General features: G+C 38.2%; 1 protein-coding gene across 1 annotated transcript; it reads left to right on the top strand.

Annotated features, from left to right (window-relative positions):
• Window positions 1–464: 464 nt before the first annotated feature.
• tfpi2 (tissue factor pathway inhibitor 2) lies at window positions 465–3,981 on the top strand. The gene is made up of 5 exons (XM_057828195.1): window positions 465–619; window positions 704–874; window positions 3,223–3,402; window positions 3,467–3,640; window positions 3,733–3,981. Exons 1-5 carry the CDS (start codon window positions 547–549, stop codon window positions 3,804–3,806), a joined length of 672 nt encoding a protein of 223 aa, XP_057684178.1. The 5' UTR covers window positions 465–546; the 3' UTR covers window positions 3,807–3,981.
• Window positions 3,982–24,779: the final 20,798 nt, after the last annotated feature.

The raw sequence follows: 24,779 nt of genomic DNA, 5'->3' as shown, positions 1-24,779 counted from the left end.
ATTTGGACAAAGGTTTGGCCAAAAATGTCCTAACCGATTAATCGACTATCAAAAATAGTTGTTTATTTGATAATTTAGTTAGTTGTCGATTAGTCATTCATCCTGGCAGCCGTATTTACTACATATTGATAGCTATCACCAATATAAAAGCAAACCACTTAATAAACTACTTTGGACATTACACAGCTTTTCTCCATTTGTTCCCATGTTTCATGATTCAGGAAGTGTTGCAGATGCTAGATTTTTAAATTATTCATTTCAAGTCAACTACTTAATTAAAGCGCTTCACTACCTAAAGAATCTACTTTACCTCCTCCCATTACCTAAGACTTGACTATCCAATTTGTCACTTCTTACTTTTGCTAATTCTTGCCCCATCCACGTGATGTCATCAATGAATTTCTCTTGGGAGAAAGCAGCCGCGAGTGCGATCACCCTGACTCACTGCATCTCCGCCCCTGAGCTTCCCCCCCTTGTGGGAAACAAAAGACTATAAAACAGGCGTCTCCTTGCACAGTCGGAGCGACGAACAACACTGGGAGCACAATGGACTTTAGCTTCTTGGCTTTATTGGCTTTTTCCTCTTCTTTTTACAAGGCGGTGGCGTTGCACCCTCAAGGTAAGTGAGTACCTCAAGTGGGGAACTCTGAGAGCTTCTAGTAGTGAATATTTCAAGAGTGTTGAATTTGTGTACTTGTTTCAGGTGTGTGCCTCCTCCAAATGGACGAGGGTCCGTGCAGAGCTGAAATGAGTCGTTATTACTACAATACCATCACGCAGAAGTGTGAGCTTTTCTACTACGGCGGGTGTCATGGAAACGCCAACAACTTCAGGAGTTATCATGAATGCCACAAAACGTGTTTTAGAATACCGAGTAAGTTCATAAACAAGACATTGCTTGACGTGTAGTCTTTTCTACAAATTTTTTGCAACAGGGACTGAACAGGATCATTTTTCAGTGCCATTCCCAACAAATACATGTCCGTTTTAAATTTGGTTCACCACTTTGCGAGAGACTGCGTGCACAAAAAAGTCAGATTGACATGTTTGCCATTACACTTAAGTCATTGGCTGACACTGATGGTGATAGATGTCCAATCTGTTTTGACTGGGAGGGGGTGACAGTTCCAATGTTCACCAATGTGTGAGTGCACAAAAAAATTTAGATTGACATGTTCATAATTATTCTTAACTTATTGGCTTCCATTGACCGTGATCGACATCCAATCTATTTTTACTAGTAAACACTGCCAGTCTCTCCTAGTCAAAAAGGGATTTTGATGTCTAACGCAGTCAATGAGTTAATTTTTTAGATTTAAATTATTTGTGTTATTTGATTGAAATAAGTTAAGACATTTGTACATAAGCTTAAAAACCCCCCATAGACTTCATAATATATTGACGGGACACAAGGTGCGGGGCTGATTAATAGGGGGCCTATCTCTGTGTAAGCTGATCGAGTGGAAACACAGACAAAGCGCTTATTACGTTGAAAATTCTTGTGAATAAATGCTTAAATCCCTGAATACTTAAACAGTCTCAATACTTGGTTAAAAGCAAAAAAAAAACAAAAAAAAAAACAAACAAACAAAAAAAAACATGCAGTTAGCATTTATTTTACGTAAATATTGTGACCTATAATGCCAATGCCGTAACGGCTAATTTCTCCCATTGATTTTTTTCCCACAAGGTTTCAAAATGCATGCAGGGTACGAATAATATAATAATTACCTTGAATCCTCGAACAAATCACTCCTGAGACAATCCTTCCTGTTTGTATTCGGTACAGCTTTCGTGCTTTTCCAACCTAAATCCGACGTTGGATCACTGCTTGGTTAAAAGCAATAAAAAAATAAAAAATAAAAAAAAATAAAAGAAAGAAAACGGCAGTTAGCATTTATTTTACGTAAATATATCGAATGTGCTGCTAGTCTTAAGCCACTGTGGCGCCGCCTTATCACCACAAAGAGCTTTTTACATTGAACATTTTTGTGAATAAATGCGTAAATCCCTGAATTCTTTATGGATATGGACGTAAAACAGTCTCGATTCTTGGTTAAAAGCATAAAAAAAAAAAAAAAAAATGGGCAGTTAGCATTTATTTTATTGTAAATATGTTGAATGTGCTGCTAGTCTTTAAGCCACTGTGGTGCTGCCTTATCACCACAAACAGCTTTTTATGTTGAAAATTCTTGTGAATAAATGCGTAAATCCCTGAATTTTTAAAAGATATGAACATAAAACAGTCTCGATCCTTGGTTAAAAGAAAAAAAAAACAGAAGTTAGCATTAAATTTTACGTAAATATTGCAAATTATGACGCCAATGCCGTAGCGGTTAATTTCTCCCATAGATTTTTTTCAAAGTTTAAGTTTAAAAATTTAAGCATGGTACGAAAAAAATAATAATTACCTTGAATCCTCGGATAAATTACTCCTGAGACAATCTTTCCTGTTTGTATGTGGTACAGCTTTCGTACTTTTTCAACCTAAATCCAGCGTTGGATCGCTGCATGTGTTGAATAACTGTTACCGACTGCGAATAACTGAAGCGCAATGTGGGACGGCCTCCTACTTGAAGGCGTGGCGCAGTGTCTGTGTGAATGTGTCCCGTCAAAATATCATGAAGTCTATGAAAAATCATTAATCTATTGCCAGATTCATCTCGATTAATTGCAGAAATGAGTCCATCTCAGTCAATGGCGCTGAAATTTGATCATTCACTACCAGCCTTCCTCAATAAAATTAAAAAATCAATCAATCAATCAATCAATCAATCAATCAATCAATCAATCAATCAATCAATCAATCAATCAATCAATCAATCAATCAATCAATCAATCAATCAATCAATCAATCAATCAATCAATCAATCAATCAGTCAATCAATCAATCAATCAATCAAAAAATTAATAAATAAACCTAGTTATAGATTAATCTATATTGTGTGATGTGTTAAATCTTTTTGAACCAATATCGTTGTGTTCATTTGAATTGAATAAATATGTTGAAAGTTTTGGTCTAAACTTGAAACCAAAGAAGAACAAACAAGATTAATCTTATTAATTTATATGATTAATAGCAATAGACAGCACATCTATTGCTGCTAATAGGAGAGAGTGAGTTAACCGTATCTACAAGTTTGCACACCCTTCCCTTTGAAAAAATTGTATCAGATGTTGAAATTGACATATGAACTTTTTGTTGTTTTTTCCTTCAACCAGAAATCCCTCAAACGTGTCGCTTCCCCATGGAGGAGGGTCCCTGCCGAGCCCTCTTCACTCGCTATTTTTTCAACATGACCAGCATGCAATGCGAGGTCTTCTACTACGGCGGCTGCCAGGGCAACGACAACCGCTTCCCAGATCTGGCATCCTGCAACGAGTACTGCAGCCCACGAAAAAGTAAGATAAAATGAAAAATTCTGAAATAATTTCCATTTTCTGAACGATTGTGTTGTTTTCTCAGCACTTCCTGTATTGTGCTTGGACCCTCTGGACAAAGGCAAATGTTCCGCCTCCATTCCGCGTTACTACTATAATAAGAGCACCAAGATGTGTGAGGAGTTCATGTACTCAGGATGCGGTGGGAGCAGCAACAACTTCGTCTCCAGGCATAGCTGCATGGACGTGTGTGTTAAAGGTTTGAGCAAATTCAAGATTTTCGAGCAATATTGCAGTCGGTAGTCATTTTTTGTCATGTAAACTAACCTTTTGTTAAAAATGTTGTTTCAGGAGGGAGAAAAAACAGCGTCAAAGGAAAAATACGCCGCTTGAGACGAAATCGCATCACTTTCTTGCAAGCGTAGACTTAATGTACACACAAATACACACAAAACTGTATTTCCTTGATTTGATTCTGACGACAGCATGGTCTGCTGAATTTTTTTGTAAGTATGTAATGTATGTTATATATGACTAACTGTGTGAATCACCGTTTTGTATAAATATCTATTTTATAAAGTATTTTTTTCTATTTGTTTGTGGACTGCTTTGGAATTCTTTTAGGCTTGGAAGTGTAACTGAAAATTGTCTGGAGATAAAAATGCTAGCAACATCACTTGTGTTTAAAAAGGACATTTATTAGGATAATTTCGCAACACAAGATTCACAGAAATCTTACATTTTTTTAAGCTATAGACAAGTTTCTTGAGCAAAAAATGGGCGGCGCCATCTTTGAAATTTTTTTATCTGAACTTCCGGTTTAGATAGAACAACATGAAGTGCGGTCGGTTGAAGTAAGCAGTGTGTTGAAAAAGTTAAAATTGCAAAATCAAACCAGAGGAACCTACAGAATCTCCAAAAATGGATTCAGCACGACGTAGGTGAGACTCCGAGACTTTCTGTGCTGTAAGTGAACTCCTGGAAGCGCCTATATATATGGTTGAAAGTAGAATGTTTTGAACAGCGTCCAGCTTTAAAGCGCCAGTGTGTGCGCCTTGCCATATGCCTTAAATCGAAACCAGCTGCATACAATAAGTTAAGGATGCGCTTTAAACCTAAGGATCTACCTAATAGATTGTATTTTTTGTTCTTATGCCTTCATTGATCATTCATGGATAAAATTATGCAGCCTGTGTTGACGTGAGGAGTAGATTGATACGCCGGCCACTTGAGTGACCAAAATGAGGCGAAATTACAAATAATATTACAGTTGTCGAATGCAGAAGGGCTGACCCGGATATCGTTGCTACAAGGAAATAATACTACAAAGTATGTACAGTGGGGCAAATAAGTATTTAGTCAACCACCAATTGTGCAAGTTCTGCCACTTGAAAATATTAGAGAGGCCTTTAATTGTCAACATGGGTAAACCTCAACCATGAGAGACATAATGTGGAAAAAAAAAAACAGAAAATTTCATTGTTTGATTTTTAAAGAATTTATTTGCAAATCATTGTGGAAAATAAGTATTTGGTCAATACCAAGAGTTCATCTCAATACTTTGTTATGTACCCTTTGTTGGCAATAACGGAGGCCAAACGTTTCTCTTCACAAGCTTTTCACACACTGTTGCTGGTATTTTGACCCATTCCTCCATGCAGATCTCCTCTAGAGCAGAGATGTTTTGGGGCTGTCGTTGGGCAACACAGACTTTCAACTCCCTCCGCAGATTTTCTATGGGGTTGAGATCTGGAGACTGGCTAGGCCACTCCAGGCCCTTGAAATGCTTCTTACGAAGCCACTCCTTTGTTGCCCTGGCTGTGTGTTTGGGATCATTGTCATGCTGAAAGACCCAGCCACGTCTCATCTTCAATGCCCTTGCTGATGGAAGGAGATTTTCACTCAAAATCTCTCGATACATGGCCCCATTCGTTCTATCCTTTACACAGATCAGTTGTCCTGGTCCCTTTGCAGAAAAACAGCCAAAAGAATGATGTTTCCACGCCCATGCTTCACAGTGGGTATGGTGTTCTTCAGATGCAATTCAGTATTCTTTCTTCTCCAAACACGAGAAGCTGTGTTTCTACCAAAAAGTTCTATTTCGGTTTCATCTGACCATAACACCTTCTCCCAGTCCTCTTCTGGATCATCCAAATGCTCTCTAGCAAACCGCACACGGGCCTGGACGTGTACTGGCTTCAGCAGGGGGACACGTCTGGCAGTGCAGGATTTGAGTCCCTGGCGGTGCATTGTGTTACTGATAGTAGCCTTTGTTACTGTGGTCCCAGCTCTCTGTAGGTCACTAGGTCCCCCCGTGTGGTTCTGGGATTTTTGCTCACCGTTCTTGTTATCATTTTGACGCCACGGGGTGAGATCTTGCATGGAGCCCCAGATCGAGGGAGGTTATCAGTGGTCTTTTATGTCTTCCATTTTCTAATAATTGCTCCCACAGTTGATTTCTTTACATCAAGCGAAGAGTGAAGAGCTACAGAAAACATTTGGCCTCCTTTATTGCCAACAAAGGGTACATAACAAAATATTGAGATGAACTTTTGGTATTGACCAAGTACTTATTTTCCACTGTGATTTGCAAATAAATTCTTTAAAAATCAAACAATGTGATTTTCTATTTTTGTTTTCCACATTCCGTCTCTCATGGTTGAGGTTTACCCATGTTGACAATTACAGGCCTCTCTAGTCTTTTCAAGTAGGAGAACTTGCACAATTGGTGGTTGACTAAATACTTATTTGCCCCACAGTACATATAAACAAAAACAGTATGTCATCCTTTTTTTTTTTTATTGCAGATATTGATCGCAATAAAACATTTGGACAGCATGATTCCATTTCTTGTTCTATTGAAAACGATTGCTGCATGTGCAAAACAGGTCAATAAAACACAATTTATAAAATTATTAGAAAAATAGCATATGAGAATGTGATGTCAGACAGCAGAGCTCCGGAGCCTCGCCAAACTTTCACCCGACATTACAGCCTCCAGACGGGCTTTCTCCTGCTGTCCTCAGTAATTCCAGCTCCAATAGCGTATCTTAAAGTTGCTGCAGTTAAAAAGCTCGTAGTTGGATCTCAGGATTGAGCTGACCCCCGGGTAGAACGCACGTAGTCTCGATAAATGTCCATCAACGTACAGTAAGTGTTGTTGTGAGGCACATCAACTTGTCTTCCCTTGCCTTTTCCACCTGTAAACAAACTAACAAAAAACTTGCATTTATGCGTTGACATAATTGTGCCATTCAACACGTACTGATTAGCAACAGGCTAGCAGCAGATACAGTAGTTGCAGTAAATAATATTAAAGGTCATCAAAATTACAACCATCATCAGAATAACAATACCAAAGGCAACAAGTCGTTTCATGATTTTTTAGCTTAAGTATTTTTGAGCACCACACATGAAAATGCAGGGATAGGAAGAACATACTGTACCTTCCATGACACAGCAGTAACATGGCAACAAAAACACCCGGTCTTTGTGGTGGCATGAGCTTGGTTCCACATCTGCCTTCATTGAACATGTTGACGTGATGATGGCAGATGGATGCGGTATTTCCAAATTGTCTTTTTTAAGGGATTTTGATGAGTAATGTTACTCCAGCTCCACTGTTGTTTTGGATGGAGAAATTCTAAAACTGAGGTTGCGAGCAGACATGCGGAAGTAAAGTGGAAGTACCTCGGAAACTTGTCCATAAATTAGATTACTAGTTGCCTGGTGAAGGATAGTTTCAATAACTACTGGAGAGGCCTTACAGGATGTAATTACTGTAATTTTTGGACTATAAGCCACAACTTTTTTTCCCCCTTATTTTGAATCCTGCGGTTTATAGTCCACTGTGGCTTATTTGTTGATTTATTTGGGTTGATAGGCAGGGGTGAAAGTGGTTAGAATTTCTTGCCGGAACTCGCCGACGTGAAGGCTGCCACGGAGCAAGAAACGTTATTTATTTATTTATTTTATTTTTAAGATTTGGGGGGGGGGGGGGGGGGTCAAAACCAGTCAAATGCAACTGTTTTGGTCAGTTATTTCTATAACACATACAAAAATTTTCATCCTAAATTGTATTTTTTCAATGATTTGCAAAATAAAAGTTAACAAAAACAGCTATAACCCCAACCTCCATCTTCTAATTTTTATTTTCCCTCATTTACTCACATACTAAATGCCAAATCTCAATTTTAACTACATAGCAACACATGATGTATATCAAAATTGGAGATAATGTAAACATTTACTTTTTGTTGTGTTTTTTTAATAATAAGGATATAAGTAACCTACATTAAGAAAAATAAGTACAAATGACTTATGTTATGCAGAGTGAAATGGAATATATTTTGAAGATTGTGCAAACATTTTTTTTTTTTTTAAATCATAAGGAAATGAATAACTAGCCTAACATAAATGAACAAATATAAGACTAAATTGCACATTGACAGCTAAGATGTTCTGAACCTCCCGATCAGAGCAAATAAAACTAAATATGATAAATAAGCCTCTTCAACTCTTTCCTTGCTCTTAAAGATTTGATCCATTTTCTGTTGCATTGCCCTTTTTTTTTTGCCGTTTCAGAAAACATGCACATTTGAACCAATCAGAGCTAACTATGTCTGGTGATCACATGTCAGTATGTCAGCCAATTGAACGGATAAATGAGTCCAGGCGTTTTGCTTTGCTGCGTGCATCCGCACATTGACGTCATCGTCAGACTCAGATAACTGCAGCAGCTGGGGAAACCTCCATGCCGTCCGTGGAATACAATAATTAATAAATATAGGTGGAAACGGATTACGCTACACAAGCACTTTATTATGCTTTTTGTTAACACTTGTGTATGTGAATCTGATGTTGGTAGATTGTTTTCTTCTTGGAGATGAAATGCATGTGTGGCAGCTTTGTATTAAAAAAAAAAAAAAATTATTTATTTTTTACACACTGTTTTGACAGTTGCAGTCATATTTTCGGAATCAAAGCACCGTATACAGGAACCGCGTTCTGGCCCTGAATCTTATACCGGAACCGCGTTCCTGACCCTGAATCTTATACCGGAACTGCGTTCCTGACCCTGAATCTTATACCGGAACTGCGTTCCTGACCCTGAATCTTATACCGGAACCGCGTTCCTGACCCTGAATCTTATACCGGAACTGCGTTCCTGACCCTGAATCTTATACCGGAACTGCGTTCCTGACCGTTCTGGCCCACTTTCACCCCTGTTAATAGGTAACACTTGATTTGACAGCGGCTTCATAAGACCGTCAGTAATAATAATTAAAAGTAATTATGACACTGTCATGGGCATTAATTAATGCTTATGACAGATGTCATTAAGTGTCATCCGGCAACCTGTGTCACTAACTCCCATTTTGTCGAAGTCGGATCTTTTACATCAATTCAAAAGTGAGATAATTTGCCGGATGATACAATGACATCCGTCATAAGCATTCATTAATGCTAATCGCAGTGTCATTTCATAATGATGATTGTCTTATGGCGCTACTGTCAAATAAAGTCTTACCAAATACCATAACTAGCAATTAATGAAACAACTGGAACAGTAACTGAAGAAATAATTAGCACAGAACATGAATTTTGATTGTTGTTTACATCTGTAGCGCTGCAATGCATGCTAGGAGGCATGTTGGAAGACAACAGTGTTGACAGCAGGTGGCTTATCGAAAACAAAATGCCGTTTCCGTGTCAAATTTGGTGTGTGGCGACTTATTGTCAGGTGCGCCTTATAGTGCGAAAATTACGGTACTCAGGTTCCTACAGTTCAAAAGCAGCTTTTTTTTTTTTTTTCCGCTCATGCCGGGACTCACTAAATCGTGAACCCCGCCATTGTCATCTGTCATTGGCAGTTAATTGGTTAAATGTCTTGACAGTGTTAAAATGCAAATAAAGTTGTTTTTAAAGTTAAAAGCTATTTGACTTGACATCCATACAATTGTTTTGTGTTTAGTTCTGTATGTAAGGTTCCATTTTATTCGAGTTACTCACTCATTACAGTATTGTGCTGAAGTCAAAACACAAAGGCTTACTGTTGACTTTCACTCCTTCCCGCTCACACTTTCTAAGGAAGTTGCTCACCACAGTATAAAACAGGAAGAAAAAAAATCATGCAGTGTTGGAAGAGCTGGCAGTGAATAATCATGTTTTAGTGCCACTGATGCGATAGTTTCGCCTTTACCAGTCGAAATGGATTGGACGTCCATCGCCGTCAATGGCAGTCAATGAGATTAAAAAAAAAAAAAAAGGATGCTGTGATAAATTGAGCCTCTTTTCATTAGGCGCAGTACATTAGGCAGCACATTGTTGCTCTCGTTAACGGGTAATTAACAGCTACTTGCATTGGAGGAACATTTTTCTTATTTAACCAAGGATTTATTACATGCACAGTGTTGACTTTCACTCAATTTGGTTGTATAATGTTAGGTGGTGACTCATGTAAAAAGCATGACAGTGTGGAATGATGACGGATTAAGAGTTTTTGTATTGAAAACAGGAAAGCAGATGCCAATTTATCAAATAAACCTCTTAAAATTGGAGTGGAGACGATTTAAGAAAAGAAGTTCTTGCTGACCCCTGGTGGCATCTTTATTAAATTAATGATTGAATTGCTAACAATACAGTAGAATGAAAAAATATCTGAACCTTTTGGAATTTCTCACATTTCTGCATAAAATCATCATCAAATGTCATCTGATCTTTGTCAAAATCACACAGATGTAAAAACAGTGTCTGCTTTCACTAAAACCACCCAAACATTTAAAGGTTTTCATATTTTAATGAGGATAGCATGCAAACAATGACAGAGAGCGGAAAATAAGTAAGTGAACCCTCTGCCTAAGGAGACTTAAAGAGCAGCTGAAACCAATTTTTAATTAAAAATTTTACGTCAGGTGTGTGCCCAATCACTGACGAGTGGTTTAAAGCTGCCCTGTCCACTATAAAACCCACACCTGGTAAGAATTGTCTTGATGAGAAGCATTGTCTGATGTGCATCATGGTTCGGTCAAAAGAGCTTTCTGAAGACCTGCGAAGGATACAAAACCATCCCTAAAAGTCTGGACGTTCATCAATCCACAGTCAGAGAAGCGGTCTATAAATGGAGAGCGTTTGGCACTGTTGCTTTTCTCCCAAGGAGTGGCCGTCCACCAAAGATGACGCCAAGAGTTCAGCGCAGAATACTCAGAGATGTAAAAAAGAACTATAGAGTGTTTGCTAAAAACTTACAAAAATCACTGACACAGTCCAGTATCTCTGTGCACACATCAACTATATGTAAAACTATGACAAAGAATGGTGTTCATGGGAGGACTACACGTAGGAAGCCACTGCTGTCTAAAAAAAAAAAACATTGCTGCTGTTTAATGTTCGCAAACAGGCATTTAGAAACTCCACAGAAGTTTTGGCAAAATATTTTGTGGACTCATGAAACCAAAGTTAAATTTTTTGGGAGTAACACACAACGTCATGTGTGGAGGAAAAATGGAACAGCTCACCAACATCAACACCTCATCCCCATTGGGAAGCATGGTGGAGGGAGCATCATGATTTGGGGTTGTTTTGCTGTCTCAGGGCCTGGCCAACTTACAATCATTAAGGGAAGAATTCAAACGTTTATCAGGATGTTTTGCAGGAAAACCTGAGGCCGTCTGTCAGACAGTTGAAGCTAAAAAGAGGATGGATGCTGCAACAAGACAATGATACAAAACACAGAAGTAAATCAACTTCAGAATGATTTCAGAAGAACAAAATACACGTTCTGGAGTGGCCAAGTCAAAGTCCATACTTCAACCCCATTGAGATGCTGTGACATAACCTAACCTAACCTAACCTAACCTAACCTAACCTAACCTAACCTAACCTAACCTAACCTAACCTAACCTAACCTAACCTAACCTAACCTAACCTAACCTGGCTTTTGTCAAAGCAGACACTGTTTTTTCATCTGTGTGATTTTGACAAAGATCAGATCACATTTGATGGTGATTTCATGTAGAAATGTGAGCAATTCCTAAAGGTTCAGATACTTTTTCATACCACTGAATGTATATTTAAATAATATTAATATGTAATTCAAAATATGTTTTTTGTTGTGTCTTGTTGCTTTTTACATTGTTGAGATATTGGAAGAACTTTTTCGAGCGCTGACTCATTGCCGCAATTACTTGTAAAGTGGATTTTTCTTTCCACTTAAAAAAAAAGGCATATTTTGCCAGGTTTTGGCTGTTTCGGCATGACATAAAAAGACAGGACCCACCAATTTGTTTCCAGGTTTTAATAGAAATGTCATATTTTGTTTCATTTTTAGCCCACAGTTTGTTGACAATTTCATGTGAAATAAATTGCTAGCTGGCAGCATTGGGCTTATTTTAAAAACATCTGTTTACCCTCGAGTGGATGTGACTCCAAACTTAGTATTAAAGTTTTGCTGGCATCCCTCACCCTCCAAGATTTTATCGGTTAGACATGATTGATGTACAGTATATGGTGGTAAAACTATGTCCTGCTCTTCAGAAGTCATGCTGAAAATGATGTTGTCTACATGGGAAAGAAAAGCCAGTCCATAATGTGCCAACGTCCAGGCACACTTTTAAATGATTGAGAGTTGTTTGTGCTTCCAATTTGATGTATGAATGCATGAGCACCTCCTTGCACTGGTTGTTAAACTTCCCGTAAATCTTAAAGTGATTACACCTTGCTTTGCAATTGATTTTTTTGTGCCAAGTAGTTCTAATTTTAGCAAGTCTATATGTTTCCCTGCATTCTGAGGAGTCGGAGCAAAAAGCTAAAAAGAAGAGTAAATACTAGTAAATGTGTCCTACAATATGAAAGCCGTCGGCATGACTAAAAAAAAAAAAGAAAAAAAAAATCTGTATATTTTTTTTCTACTAGGTTTTCTGAGCTGAGTTGCTAAACAGCTTAGAGAAAAGCCACAAGAGCCCGAGAAACAAACATAATATGATTGTTACAGTGGCAAATTCTCAAACTGTCTATGACAGCATCAGCGTGATTAGGCTTGGATGCCTTAGACATATCCTTACGATATTAATATTAATAATAAGATCTGTTGACATGAGACTAGTTAGTCATTGTTTCTGATGAAATCTCACAATCTACAAGATTTTTTTTGTGCATGTACAGACAAAATGTGAGAACATTTTTTTTCCCCGACTGATTATGTGCTGAGGTGTTTTCCTAATTCCAAACTTTGCCCAAACACTCATAGGGGCCCAATTTGTTTTTTTTTCCCCTTTTCCACCCAATAGTTCATTTATTACCCTACCTCCCAATATGTGCAAGTCTTTGAGTTTTATTGCAACATTTTATTATATTGCTTATGTGCTGAGGTGACTTTTCTTCTCTAATTCCACACTTTGCCCCTCTGTCGACAGAGTGTAGTTTGAGAGTTGTTGTTTTTCCCCCTTCCACCTTCTAGTTTTCCCTTTTTTAATCCCTCCCAAATGTACAAATCTTTTAAGTTCTCATGTAATGATTTTTTCCTGTTGTTTATCTGCAAAGGTGTTTTACCAATTCCGCATAAGAGCATAGCTTGAGTTGTTTCCCTTTTGCAACCTCTAGTTTTCATTTTTTCCCCCATATCTCACATGAGCAATTATTTTGATTTTTCCCCATTTCTCACATGACCAATTAATTTGAATTCTGTTGTAATGTTTTCTTCTGATGCTTATGTGCTGAGGTGATTTTTCTTCCCAAATTCCGCATTTTGACCTTGCACCAACAGAGTGTAGTTTGAGAGTTGTGTCCCCCCCCCCTCCCCCACCTTCTAGTTTTCCCTCATTTAATCCTTTGCAAATGTACAAATCTTTTGAGTATTCATGTAATGATTTATTCTGTTGCTTATCTGCAAAGGAGTTTTCCCAATTCCACATAAGAGCGTAGCTTGAGTTGTTTCCCTTTTCCACTCTCTAGTTTTGAATTATTTTCCTTTTTCCTCAGTATCCCACATGAGTAATTATTTTGAATTCTATTGTAATGTCTTCTTCTGCTGCTTATATGCTGAGGTGATTTCTCTTCCTTAATTCTGCACTTTGTCCTCTACTGACTGAGTGTAGTTTATAAGTTGTTTTTCCTCCTTCCATCTTCTTGTTTCCCTCTTTTTAATCCCTCCCAAATGTACAATGACTTATTCTATTGTTTATCTGCAAAGGTGTTTTCCCAATTCCACGTAAGAGAATAGCTTGAGTTGTTTCCCTTTTACACCCTCTAGTTTTCATCCCCCCCATCTTTCACATGAGCAAATATTTTGAATTCTGTTGTAATGTTTTCTTCTGATGCTTATGTGCTGGGGTGATGTTTCTTCTCAAATTCTGCACTTTGCCCCTCTACCGACTGGGTGTAGTTTGAGAGTTGTTGTTTTCCCTCTTCCATCTTACATTTTCCCCTCTTTTTAAATCCCTCCCAAATGTATAAATCTTTTGAGTTCTCATGTGATGATTTATTCTGTTGCTTATCTGCAAAGGTGTTTTCCCAATTCCATGTAAGAGCATAGCTTGAGGTGTTTCCCTTTTCCACCCTGTACTTTTCAAATTTTTTCTTTTTCCCCGTATTCAATATGAGCAATTATTTTGAATTCTGTTGTAATGTTTTCTTCTGCTGCTTATGTGCCGAGGTGATTTTTCTTCTCAAATTCTGCACTTTACCCCTCTACCGATGGAGTAGTTTGATAGTTGTTTTTTTTCCTCTTCCATCTTCGAGTTTTCCCTCTTTTTTATCCCTCCAAATGGAAAAATCTTTTGAGTTCTCATTTAATGATGTATTCTATTGCTTATCTGCAAATGTGTTTTCCCAATTCCACATAAGAGCATAGCTTGAGTATTTTCCCCTTTTCCACCCTGTACTTTTCAAATTTTTTTCTTTTTCCCCGTATTCAATGTGAGAAATTATTTTGAATTCTGTTGTAATGTTTTCTTCTGCTGCTTATGTGCTGAGGTGATTTTTCTTCTCAAATTCTGCACTTTACCCCTCTACCGATGGAGTAGTTTGATAGTTGTTTTTTTTCCCTCTTCCATCTTCGAGTTTTCCCTCTTTTTATCCCTCCAAATGGAAAAATCTTTTGAGTTCTCATTTAATGATGTATTCTATTGCTTATCTGCAAATGTGTTTTCCCAATTCCACATAAGAGCATAGCTTGAGTATTTTCCCCTTTTCCACCCTCTAGTTTTTAATTATTTTCCAATATCCCACGAGTAATTATTTTGAATTTTATTGTAATTTCTTCTGTTGCTTATGTGCCGAGGTGATTTCTCTTCCCAAATTCTGCACTTTACCCCTCTACTGACAGAGTGTAGTTTGAGAGTTGATGTTTCCCCCCCTTCCACCTTCTAGTTTTCCCTCTTAGTAATCCCTCCAAATGGAAAAATCTTTTGAGTTCTCATGTAATGATTTATTCTGTTGCCCATCTGCAAAGGTGTTTTCCCAATTCCACGTAAGGGCATAACTTGAGTTTTTTTTCCCTTTTCCACCCTCTAGTTTTCAATGATTCCCCCCCCCCCCCATACCCCACATGAGTAATTATTTTAAATTTTATTATAATGTGTTCTTCTGCTACTTATGTGCTAAGGTGATTTCTCTTCCCAAATTTCCCACTTTGTCCCTCTACTGACAGAGTGTAGTTTGAGAGTTGTTGTTTTTCCCCCTTCCACCTTCTAGTTGTCCCTTTTTTTCATCCTTCCCAAGTGTACAAATCTTTTGAGTTCTCATGTAATGATTTATTCTGTTGCTTATCTGCAAAGGTGTTTTCTCAATTTCACACAAGAGTATAGCTTGAGTTATTTCCCTTTTCCACCCTCTATTTTTTTTCTTTTTTCCTCCTACATCTCAAATGAGCAATTATTTTGAATTCTGTTGTAATATTTTCTTGAGCTGCTTATGTTCTGAGGTGATTTCTCTTCCCAAATTCCACTTTTCCCTTCTACCGATGGAGTGTAGTTTGAGATTTGTTTTCCCCCTTCCACCTTTCCCATTTTCTTACTCCCTCCCAAATGTACAAATCTTTTCACACAAGAGTATAGCTTGAGTTATTTCCCTTTTCCACCCTCTAGATTTTTCCCCCCTCCCATATCTCAAATGAGCAGTTATTTTGAATTCTGTTGTAATATTTTCTTCTGCTGCTTATGCTCTGAGGTGATTTCTCTTCCCAAGTTACACACTTTTGCCTTCTACCGATGGAGTGTAGTTTGAGAGTTGTTTTTCCCACTTCCACCTGATAGTTTTCCTTTTTAATAATCACCTCCCAAATGTATAAATCTTTTGAGTTCTCATGTAATGATTGATTTTGTTGCTTATCTGTAAAAGTGTTTTCCCAATTCCACATAAGAGCATAACTTCAGATTTTTTCCCTTTTCCACCCTGTAGTTTTCAATTATTTTCCTTTTCTGCTCCATATCCCACATGAGTAATTATTTTAAATTCTATTATAATGTCTTCTTCTGCTGCTTATGTGCTAAGGTGATTTTGTCTTCCCAAATTTCCCACTTTGTCCCTTTTCTGACAGAGTTTAGTTTGAGAATTGTTGTTTTACCCCCTTCCACCTTCTAGTTTCCCCCCTTTTTTAACCCCTCCCAAATGTACAAATCTTTTGAGTTGTGATGTAATGTTTTCATCTGCTGCTTATGTGCTGAGCTGCATCTTGCGTTGATTTCCCCCCCCCCCTCTTCCACCCTATTCTTCCTAAACCACACTGTGCCCCTCCTCCACTGGGAGCATAGTTTGGAGTTGCTTTTTTTTGTCTCGCTTCCATCCTCCTGTTTGATTGTCACATCCATCCAAATTACACATCCCTTCCACCTGTCCAACCTAAATAAAATTCGATTAGTTGTCGAAATGCTCAGTCATGCCTCTGCCTGGCAAAGCACAAAGTGACCCAAAAATCTCATATCACTGTTGCGATTGCGCTTTGCAAAGTCATGTATTTAGTGGCCTTTGTCTGCCATTTTGCTTACACCGCATATCATAAAGGCATTTTTTCATGCCAGAAAGTGACGCTCAGCCTTTTTCTGTGCATCATTATTCTCCAGAATCAAAGCCGGTGTCTCACAAAAGTTTTTCTCATTGATACACCCACCATCAACTCGACAAAAAGCAGTAATGAGGAGTTTTGGACTCCTATTGGTGGCAAATGGGACTAATCTAAGTCAGGGGGATGCCAGCAGGCGTAGTTAATGAGATAATGGCGCTTTTCCATTTTCATGAATGCACATAACGTTCAATTCATCTGAATTGGGAGTTAATAGGAAATAGTATTTCCTTTTTGTCAGGCTATTTAGAAATGTATTTAGTCTTTTTGGTGTTGATTTGACTCAAGTATGTGTTTTGCAAGCTTTGATGTGAAAACAAACAAACAAACAAACAAAATACTCAAATCCATGACTAGATTTACTTTTATTAAATGAATTGGTGGTGAGAGTAATCACGATGAATTGAAATCAGTGGTAGAAAAGGTGCATTCCTTTTGTAAAAAAAGTTTGTTGCTGTTCTTGTCAATAGTAGTGAAAGATAAATGAGTTAATAGTAAAATAATATCTATTGAGGCTTATTTCATAATTAATCCATTTATAGTCACACTTTTTTGTTGATTTGTTTCAAATAAATCTGAAAGCTTTGTTCTGAATCTAAAAAGCACAAATATTAATCTAGATTAATCACGATTAATCTAGATTATTCCCAGAAAATGTCCTTCTGTAATAAATATCTATAGCAGTAGTTCTTAGCCTTGTTAAAGGTACTGCACAGTCAAGGTTTATGCAACCAAGCAGGTTTAATGTTGAACAATATAAGATCAAGTCCTCCAAATTTGAATGAAAAGTTCTACGATATGCACATTGAGCCAGTCTTGGTTGAGTGGTCTGATGATGCTGCAGCCATAAAGATAAAAACATACATTTTGGCCTGTTTAAAAACATGCTGTCTAAATGAGAAGATATTTGAATGGAAATTCACTTAGGTTTTAGTGTGCTAGTTTAGATACAGTGGGGTATATAAGTATTTAGTCAATCACTAATTGTGCAAGTTCTCCCACTTGAAAATATTAGGGGGGCCTGTAATTGTCAACATGGTTAAACCTCAACCATGAGAGACAGAATGTAAAAAAAAAAACAAAAAAACAGAAAATCAGCTTGTTTGATTTTTAAAGAATTTCTTTGCAAATCATGGTGGAAAATAAGTATTTGGTCAATACCAAAAGTTCATCTCAATACTTTGTTATGTACCCTTTGTTGGCAATAACGGAGGCCATACGTTTTCTGTAACTCCTCACAAGCTTTTCACACACTGTGGCTGGTATTTTGGCCCATTCCTCCATGCAGATCTCCTCGATAGCAGTGATGTTTTGGGGCTGTCATTGGGCAACACGGACTTTCAACTCCCTCCACAGATTTTTTATGGGGTTGAGATCTAGAGACTAGTTAGGCCACTCCAGGACTTGAAATGCTTCTTCCGAAGCCACTCCTTTGTTGCCCTGGCTGTGTGTTTGGGATCATTGTGATGCTGAAAGACCCAGCCACATCTCATCTTCAATGCCCTTGCTGATGGAAGGAGATTTTCACTCAAAATATCTCGATACATGGCCCCATTTATTCTTTCCTTTACACAGATTAGTTGTCCTTGTCTGTTTGCAGAAAAACAGCCCCAAAGCATGATGTTTCCACCCCCATGCTTCACAGTGGGTATGGTGCAATTCAGTATTCTTTTTCCTCCAAACAAGACCCTGTGTTTCTGCCAAAAAGTTCTATTTTGGTTTCATCTGACCATAACACATTCTCTCAGTCCTCTTCTGGATCATCCAAATGCTCTCTAGCGAACCGCAGATGGGCCTGGACATGTACATTCTTCAGCAGGGGGACACGTCTGGCAGTGCAGGATTTTAGTCCCTGGCGGCGCATTGTGTTACTGATAGTAGCCTTTGTTACTACGGTCCCAGCTCTCTGTAGGTCATTCACTAGGTCCCCCCCGTGTGGTTCTGGGATTTTTGCTCCCCGTTCTTGTTATCATTTTGACACCACGGGGTGAGGAGGGAGTTGAAAGTCCGTGTTGCCCAACGACAGCCCCAAAACATCACTGCTATAGAGGAGATCTGCATGGAGGAATGGGCCAAAATACCAGCAACAGTGTGTGAAAAGCTTGTGAAGAGTTACAGAAAATGTTTGGCCTCCGTTATTGCCAACAAAGGGTACATAACAAAGTATTGAGATGAACTTTTGGTATAGACCAAATACCTATTTTCCACCATGATTTGCAAATAAATTCTTTAAAAATCAAACAATGTGATTTTCTGTTTTTTTTTTTCCCCACATTCTGTCTCTCATGGTTGAGGTTTACCCATGTTGACAATTACAGGGCTCTCTAATATTTTCAAGTGGGAGAACTTGCACAATTCGTGGTTGACTAAATACTTATTTGCCCCACTGTATATTGATTTTGAATTTGGAAAAAAAAAAAAAAGATTTTCTAAATCCAAAGGATACGGTTATTACACGTGCGAAACTCATGGGGGTGCGGTACCTTTAACTGTCATGTTTACATCTCAGATGATATCAAATTTAACGAAACAATCTGAACAAAATGGTCACCAAATTTGTACACAAAGTCATTATATTAAAAAATAAGAAAACATGAATCTTCACAAAAATTTTGTAAACAGTGTTAATTTAAAGCAAATAATTTTGCCTTTTTGATTGGCTTTTCACATTGGAAAATGAAATTAAACGCAAATCATTTCACGCCGTTTCTAATTTTGTTTTCATGTCGACATTCTCATTCTATCGCATCCTTGCCTCACACAATATTATCATGGCGTAAAATGTGAAGCAAATTTTTTTTTTATATTTAAGCATGACACGCCACCCGTACGTCTGTTGTACTTCCTTACACTAAGTGAAAGTCAAACCAGTGCAAACCAGTTTCTCCTCCCATCAGATAGTCTATTAGCAGTTGAAAGGATTGGAATAAAGCCTGTAAATTGGCGAGGAACCAGTCCAAAACCTATTTTAAAACGCCACTTTGCCTAGATTTAGTCAGCTTCCAAAAATCGGGCCCTGTGTGTCTTAACCTTCACCGAACCCCCCAGGGCTCTGCAACCCAAAATGTAGGAAGAGCCGTATCGGACCAAAAAAACAAAACAAAAAACAAGTATGTCTGGAGCTGCAAAAAATTAAAAGCCTTATATAAGCCTTATAATGAAGGCAACACATGCTGTATGTATATATGTTAGCTATATTAGTCTACTACCAAAATGACTACCGGTAAGTTGACTACAAATACAGTACATATTGAGCCTTCATAATTACCGTATTTTCTACAGTATAAGGTGCACAGCATTATAAGGCGCATAGAATAGACACTAAGGTAAAGGCTGGGGTTATGTTATGTATCTATTAGATGGAGTTGTGCTCAGAGTTGCAGTGAGACCTTTTGCGGCTCAATATTGATTCACATAATGGTCCTTCTCAAAAAATTAGTATATTGTGATAAAGTTCATTATTTTCTGTAATGTACAGATAAACATTAGACTTTCATATAGTTTACTGTATATTCATTACACAAAACTGAAGTAGTTCAAGCCTTTTATTGTTTTAATATTGATGATTTTGGAAAAAAGTCAAGAAAAAACAAAAATCCCTATCTCAAAAAATTAGCATATCATGAAAAGGAACTCTAAAGAAGCTACTAACATAATCATCTGAATCAACGAATTAACTCAAAACCCCTGCGAAAGATTCCCGAGGCTTTTAAAAACTCCCAGTCTGGTTCATTACTCAAAACCGCAATCATGGGCAAGACTGCCGACCTGACTGCTGTCCAGAATAACCATCATTGACACCCTCAAGCAAGAGGCTAAGACACAGAAAGAAATTTCTGCGCAAATAGGCTGTTCCCAGAGTGCTGTATCAAGGCACCGCTGTGGGAAGGAAAAAGTGTGGCAGGAAACGCTGCACAACCAGAAGAGGTGACCTCACCCTGAGAATGATTGCGGAGAAGGGCCGATTCCAGACCTTGAAGGACCTGCAGAAACAGTGGACTGAGTCTGGAGTAGAAACATCCAGAGCCACCGTGCACAGGCGTGTGCTGGAAATGGGCTAGAGGTGCCGCATTCCCCAGGTCAAGCCACTTTTGAACCTGAAACAGCGGCAGAAGCGCCTGACCTAGGCTACAGAGAAGACGCACTGGACTGTTGCTCAGTGGTCCAAAGTACTTTTTTCAGATAAAAGCAAATTTTGCATGTCATTTGGAAATCAAGGTCCCAGAGGAAATGCCAAAATGCTTGAAGTCCAGTGTCAAGTACCCACAGTCAGTGATGGTCTGGGGTGCCATGTCAGCTGCTGGTGTTGGTCTACTGTGTTTTATCAAGGGCAATGTCAATGCAGCTAGCTATCAAGAGATTTTGGAGCACTTCAGCTTCCATCTGCTGAAAAGCTTTATGGAGACGAAGATTTCATTTTTCAGCACGACCTGGCACCTGCTCACAGTGCCAAAACCACTGGTAAATGGTTTACTGACCATGGCATTACTGTGCTCAATTGGCCTGCCAACTCTCCTGACCTGAACCCCATAGAGAATCTGTGGGATATTGTGAAGAGGAAGTTGAGAGACACCAGACCCAACACTGTGGATGATCTTAAGGCCACTATCGAAGCATCCTGGACCTCCATAACACCTCAGCAGTGCCAAAGGCTGATTGCCTCCGTGCCACACCGCATTGAAGCAGTCATTTCTGCAAAAGGATTCCCGACCAAGTATTGAGTGCATAGCTTATATAATTAATCGAAGGTATTAAAAAACACTTTTTTGTATTGGTCGGATGAAATATGCTAATTTTTGAGATAGGGATTTTTGTTTTTTTTCTTGATTTTTTGTCAAAATCATCAATATTAAAACAATAAAAGGCTTGAACTACTTCAGTTGTGTGTAATGAATCTAAAATATATAAAAGTCTAATGTTTATCAGTACATTACAGAAAATAATGAACTTTATCACAATATGCTAATTTTTTGAGAGGGACTAGTATAAGATGCATCGGATTATAAGGGGCACTGTCTGCTTTTGAGAAAATGTAATGCTTTTACATGCGCCTTATAGTGCGGAATGTACGGTTTATTTTCCATGCTGTGCATCCTATTGTGAACTACGCACCGCATGACTACTCTTTTGTATGATGCCGCCTCAATTTTAACTTCATTACAATGTTAATGAATTACAATCATGTTTGTCCTCCTACATAAACCATATTAAAACAAAAACTATATTTCTCTCCCCCATCTTTTTCCATTTTCAAACATTTTTGAAAAAGCTCCAGGAAGCCATCAGGGCAGTGCTAAAGAGCCGCATGTGGCTCCAGAGACGTGGGTTGCTGAGACTGACTCACCCAACACCTGGGGTTCAATCAAACCCAGGTTAAGAACCACTGGTCTATCATTGACAGCAGTGACTATACTCAAAAAAATGACTCACTAAAAGACAATGTGTATTTTCAGCAAGAACAAATCATGTTTCCAAGGTGAGCATGATTAAATCATGCAGTCCATACATAATCATGAACAATGAATGAGTAGCTAGATTAGATCATGTTATGCAACATAATGTTAACGTGCCTTTCCAACTAATTGCAATAGTCTCGTCATTTCTCGCGAGATTTAAAAGTAGTGTTGCCAACTCCCTGAAAAAATAGGTGACACCTCATTGGTAGAGCTGGCCGGCCCAATAACCGTCACCATTTAATTATTATTTTGTTCGTGAAAAGTGATTTTTTTTTTAAATTAGATGTGGCTTTGCTAGGCACAGGCCCAGCTAGTAAAATTCCTCAACTTTATTTTTATTTCTTTCTTTCATAATCTTATTATCCACGTTTTTTCGGCACACTGGAGACTCCAAACCGTTTGACCGACCGGCACCGTTTAAATATCATTGACATTGAACTGGCGCCTAAGTTAGTCAATACCACTGACAGCTATGTACGTCCATGCCATTGACTATCATGACTGTCGCTACTATTGATGCCAATGTACTGGATTCCATTAAGGCATATATAAATTGATGCCATTGACAGCCATTTACCCTAATTTTCGCACTATAAGGCGCACCTGACTATAAGCCGCAGCCCACCAAATTTGGCAAGAAAACGGCATTTGTTCATAGATAAGCCGCACTGGACTATAAGCCGCAGCTGTCCTCACTGTATCATGGGATATTTACACCAAAATACAGTATATTAACCAGTACAACCTTATTTGACAGCGGCATCATACGACTGACTGTCATAAGACCAAATGAACCATCATTAAACTTTGAACCAATTAGTGCAAAGCTTTATTGCTTCAAGAAGCTTCATTTGGCCATCACTGCTCCCTTGGGGGAGACATTCAACCTCTGCTGCCACCTGCTGTTGACTGTTGTCATCCAACATGCGTCTTAGCATGCATTGCAGCGCTACAGATGTAAATAACAAACAAAAATCATGTTCTGTGCTAAATATTTCTTCATTTACTGTTCCAATTGTTTCATCAATTGCTAGTTATGGTATTTGCTAACACTTTATTTGACATTGGTGCCGTAAGACTGTCATTACACAATCATAATTATGACATGTCTCTGTCCTGAGCATTCATGAATGCTTATAACAGATGTCATTTTGTGTCATCGGGCAAATGATCTCACTTTTGAATGGATGCAAAAGATCCAAGATGGACAAAAATTGAGTTAGTGACATAATTTGCCAAATGACACTTAATGACATAAGCATTCAGTAATGTCCATGATAGTGTCATGTCATAATTTTGATGATCTTATGACAGTCTTATGACACTGCTGTTAAATAGAGTGTTACCTAAAACAAAATCAACAAATAAGCCGCACTGGACTATAAGCCACAGGTATCAAAATGAAAGAAAAAAGTAGCAGCTTATATTCCGAAAATTACGGTACGTTAAAATTAGGGCTGTCAAACGAATAAAATTTTTAATCGAGTCAATCACAGCTTAGAAATTAATTAATCGTAATTAATCGCAATTCAAACTATTTCTAAAATATGCCATATTTTTCTGTAAATTATTGTTAGAATGGAAAGATAAGACAAGATGGATATATACATTCAACATACTGTACATATGTACTGTATTTGTTTATTATAACAATAAACCCACAAAATGGCATTAACATTGTTAACATTCTTTCTGTGAAAGGGATCCACGAATAGATTCTTAAAGGATAAATGTGAGTTTGTATATTGTGACTAAATATTGCCATCTAGTGTATTTGTTGAGCTTTCAGTAAATGATACTGTAGTGACTTAACTGTTTTGCCCAAATGCATGATGGGAAGTGGGGCAACCATGACTGTGTGTGGTGGCTGCAAATGGTATATCTTCTCTGCATTGTGTTAAATGCAGGGTGTTAAGAAAAAGATCAACTCCTGCCATTCTTCCACATGTCGCTCGCCTCAATAGTTATAATTGTTGTGGAAGAGATGTCAAAGCTTTTGGCAATTAAAAGCATGGTTCAAATGAATGCCTGTATCCACTCCACTCACTTGTCACTGCCTCTTAGCTCTGTGTATACGTAAAACGGCGCCATTGTAGTCTGTTTGCGGCAATGCGTGAGTGGGTTGTTCCGTGCATGCGTTTATTATTTTAAACGTGATTAAATAAAAAAAATACCGCCCGTTACCGCGATAAATTTGACAGCCCTAGTTGTGCCTTATGTTGGCTCAACATGTGTGCCAAAGAACACAATTGCAATTTGCAAGAAAGCAATTTAATCAGGTGCAAATTATGTATTTCTTTAATGTCGGTTCAACATGTTTTTTGGGTTGAACATGTTTGCCCTATGTTGGCTGAACAAGAGTGTGCTATGTTCGCTCAACATGAGTGCCTAATTTTGGCTAGACATGTGTGCTTTATGTTAAAGGGACACAATTGCTAAATGCTGAAGGAAAGCAATATTATCAGGTGCAAATTTTATGTCAGTTCAACACCCCTTTTTTTGAGTGTAAGCGAAATGCAAATATTTACAAGACAATGCAGAGTATTCCGATGATCATCTTCAACTCCAAGGCCACTCCAGTGCTTGCTGAGAAACCAGATTGCAGAAATTTCTCGGCTTTTAGGCCCTCACCCACACAAAAATAGCACTTTCATCCAATGTTTGACCTTCAAAGTGCCAAACGCTCTGCAGAGGCAAGCGCTCCAAAATATTCACAAATGTGTTTCTGAGAAAGGTCACGCGTTTTTTTCAAAATATGAATCTATTTCTCCATATATGAGAGAAGCCACTTCCCCACGCACGCACATCAACACACATACACGTGCCGCGGAAGCTGAGACGAGGAGGAGCTCCAGTTTAATGCGGCTGCTGCCGTTCGACGGAAC

This window comes from Corythoichthys intestinalis, chromosome 22 (assembly GCF_030265065.1).
Source record: "Corythoichthys intestinalis isolate RoL2023-P3 chromosome 22, ASM3026506v1, whole genome shotgun sequence".
NCBI classification, from domain to species: Eukaryota; Metazoa; Chordata; class Actinopteri; order Syngnathiformes; family Syngnathidae; genus Corythoichthys; species Corythoichthys intestinalis.
Note: the sequence above shows the minus strand (reverse complement) of the source record. Positions and strands in the feature narration are given on the sequence as shown.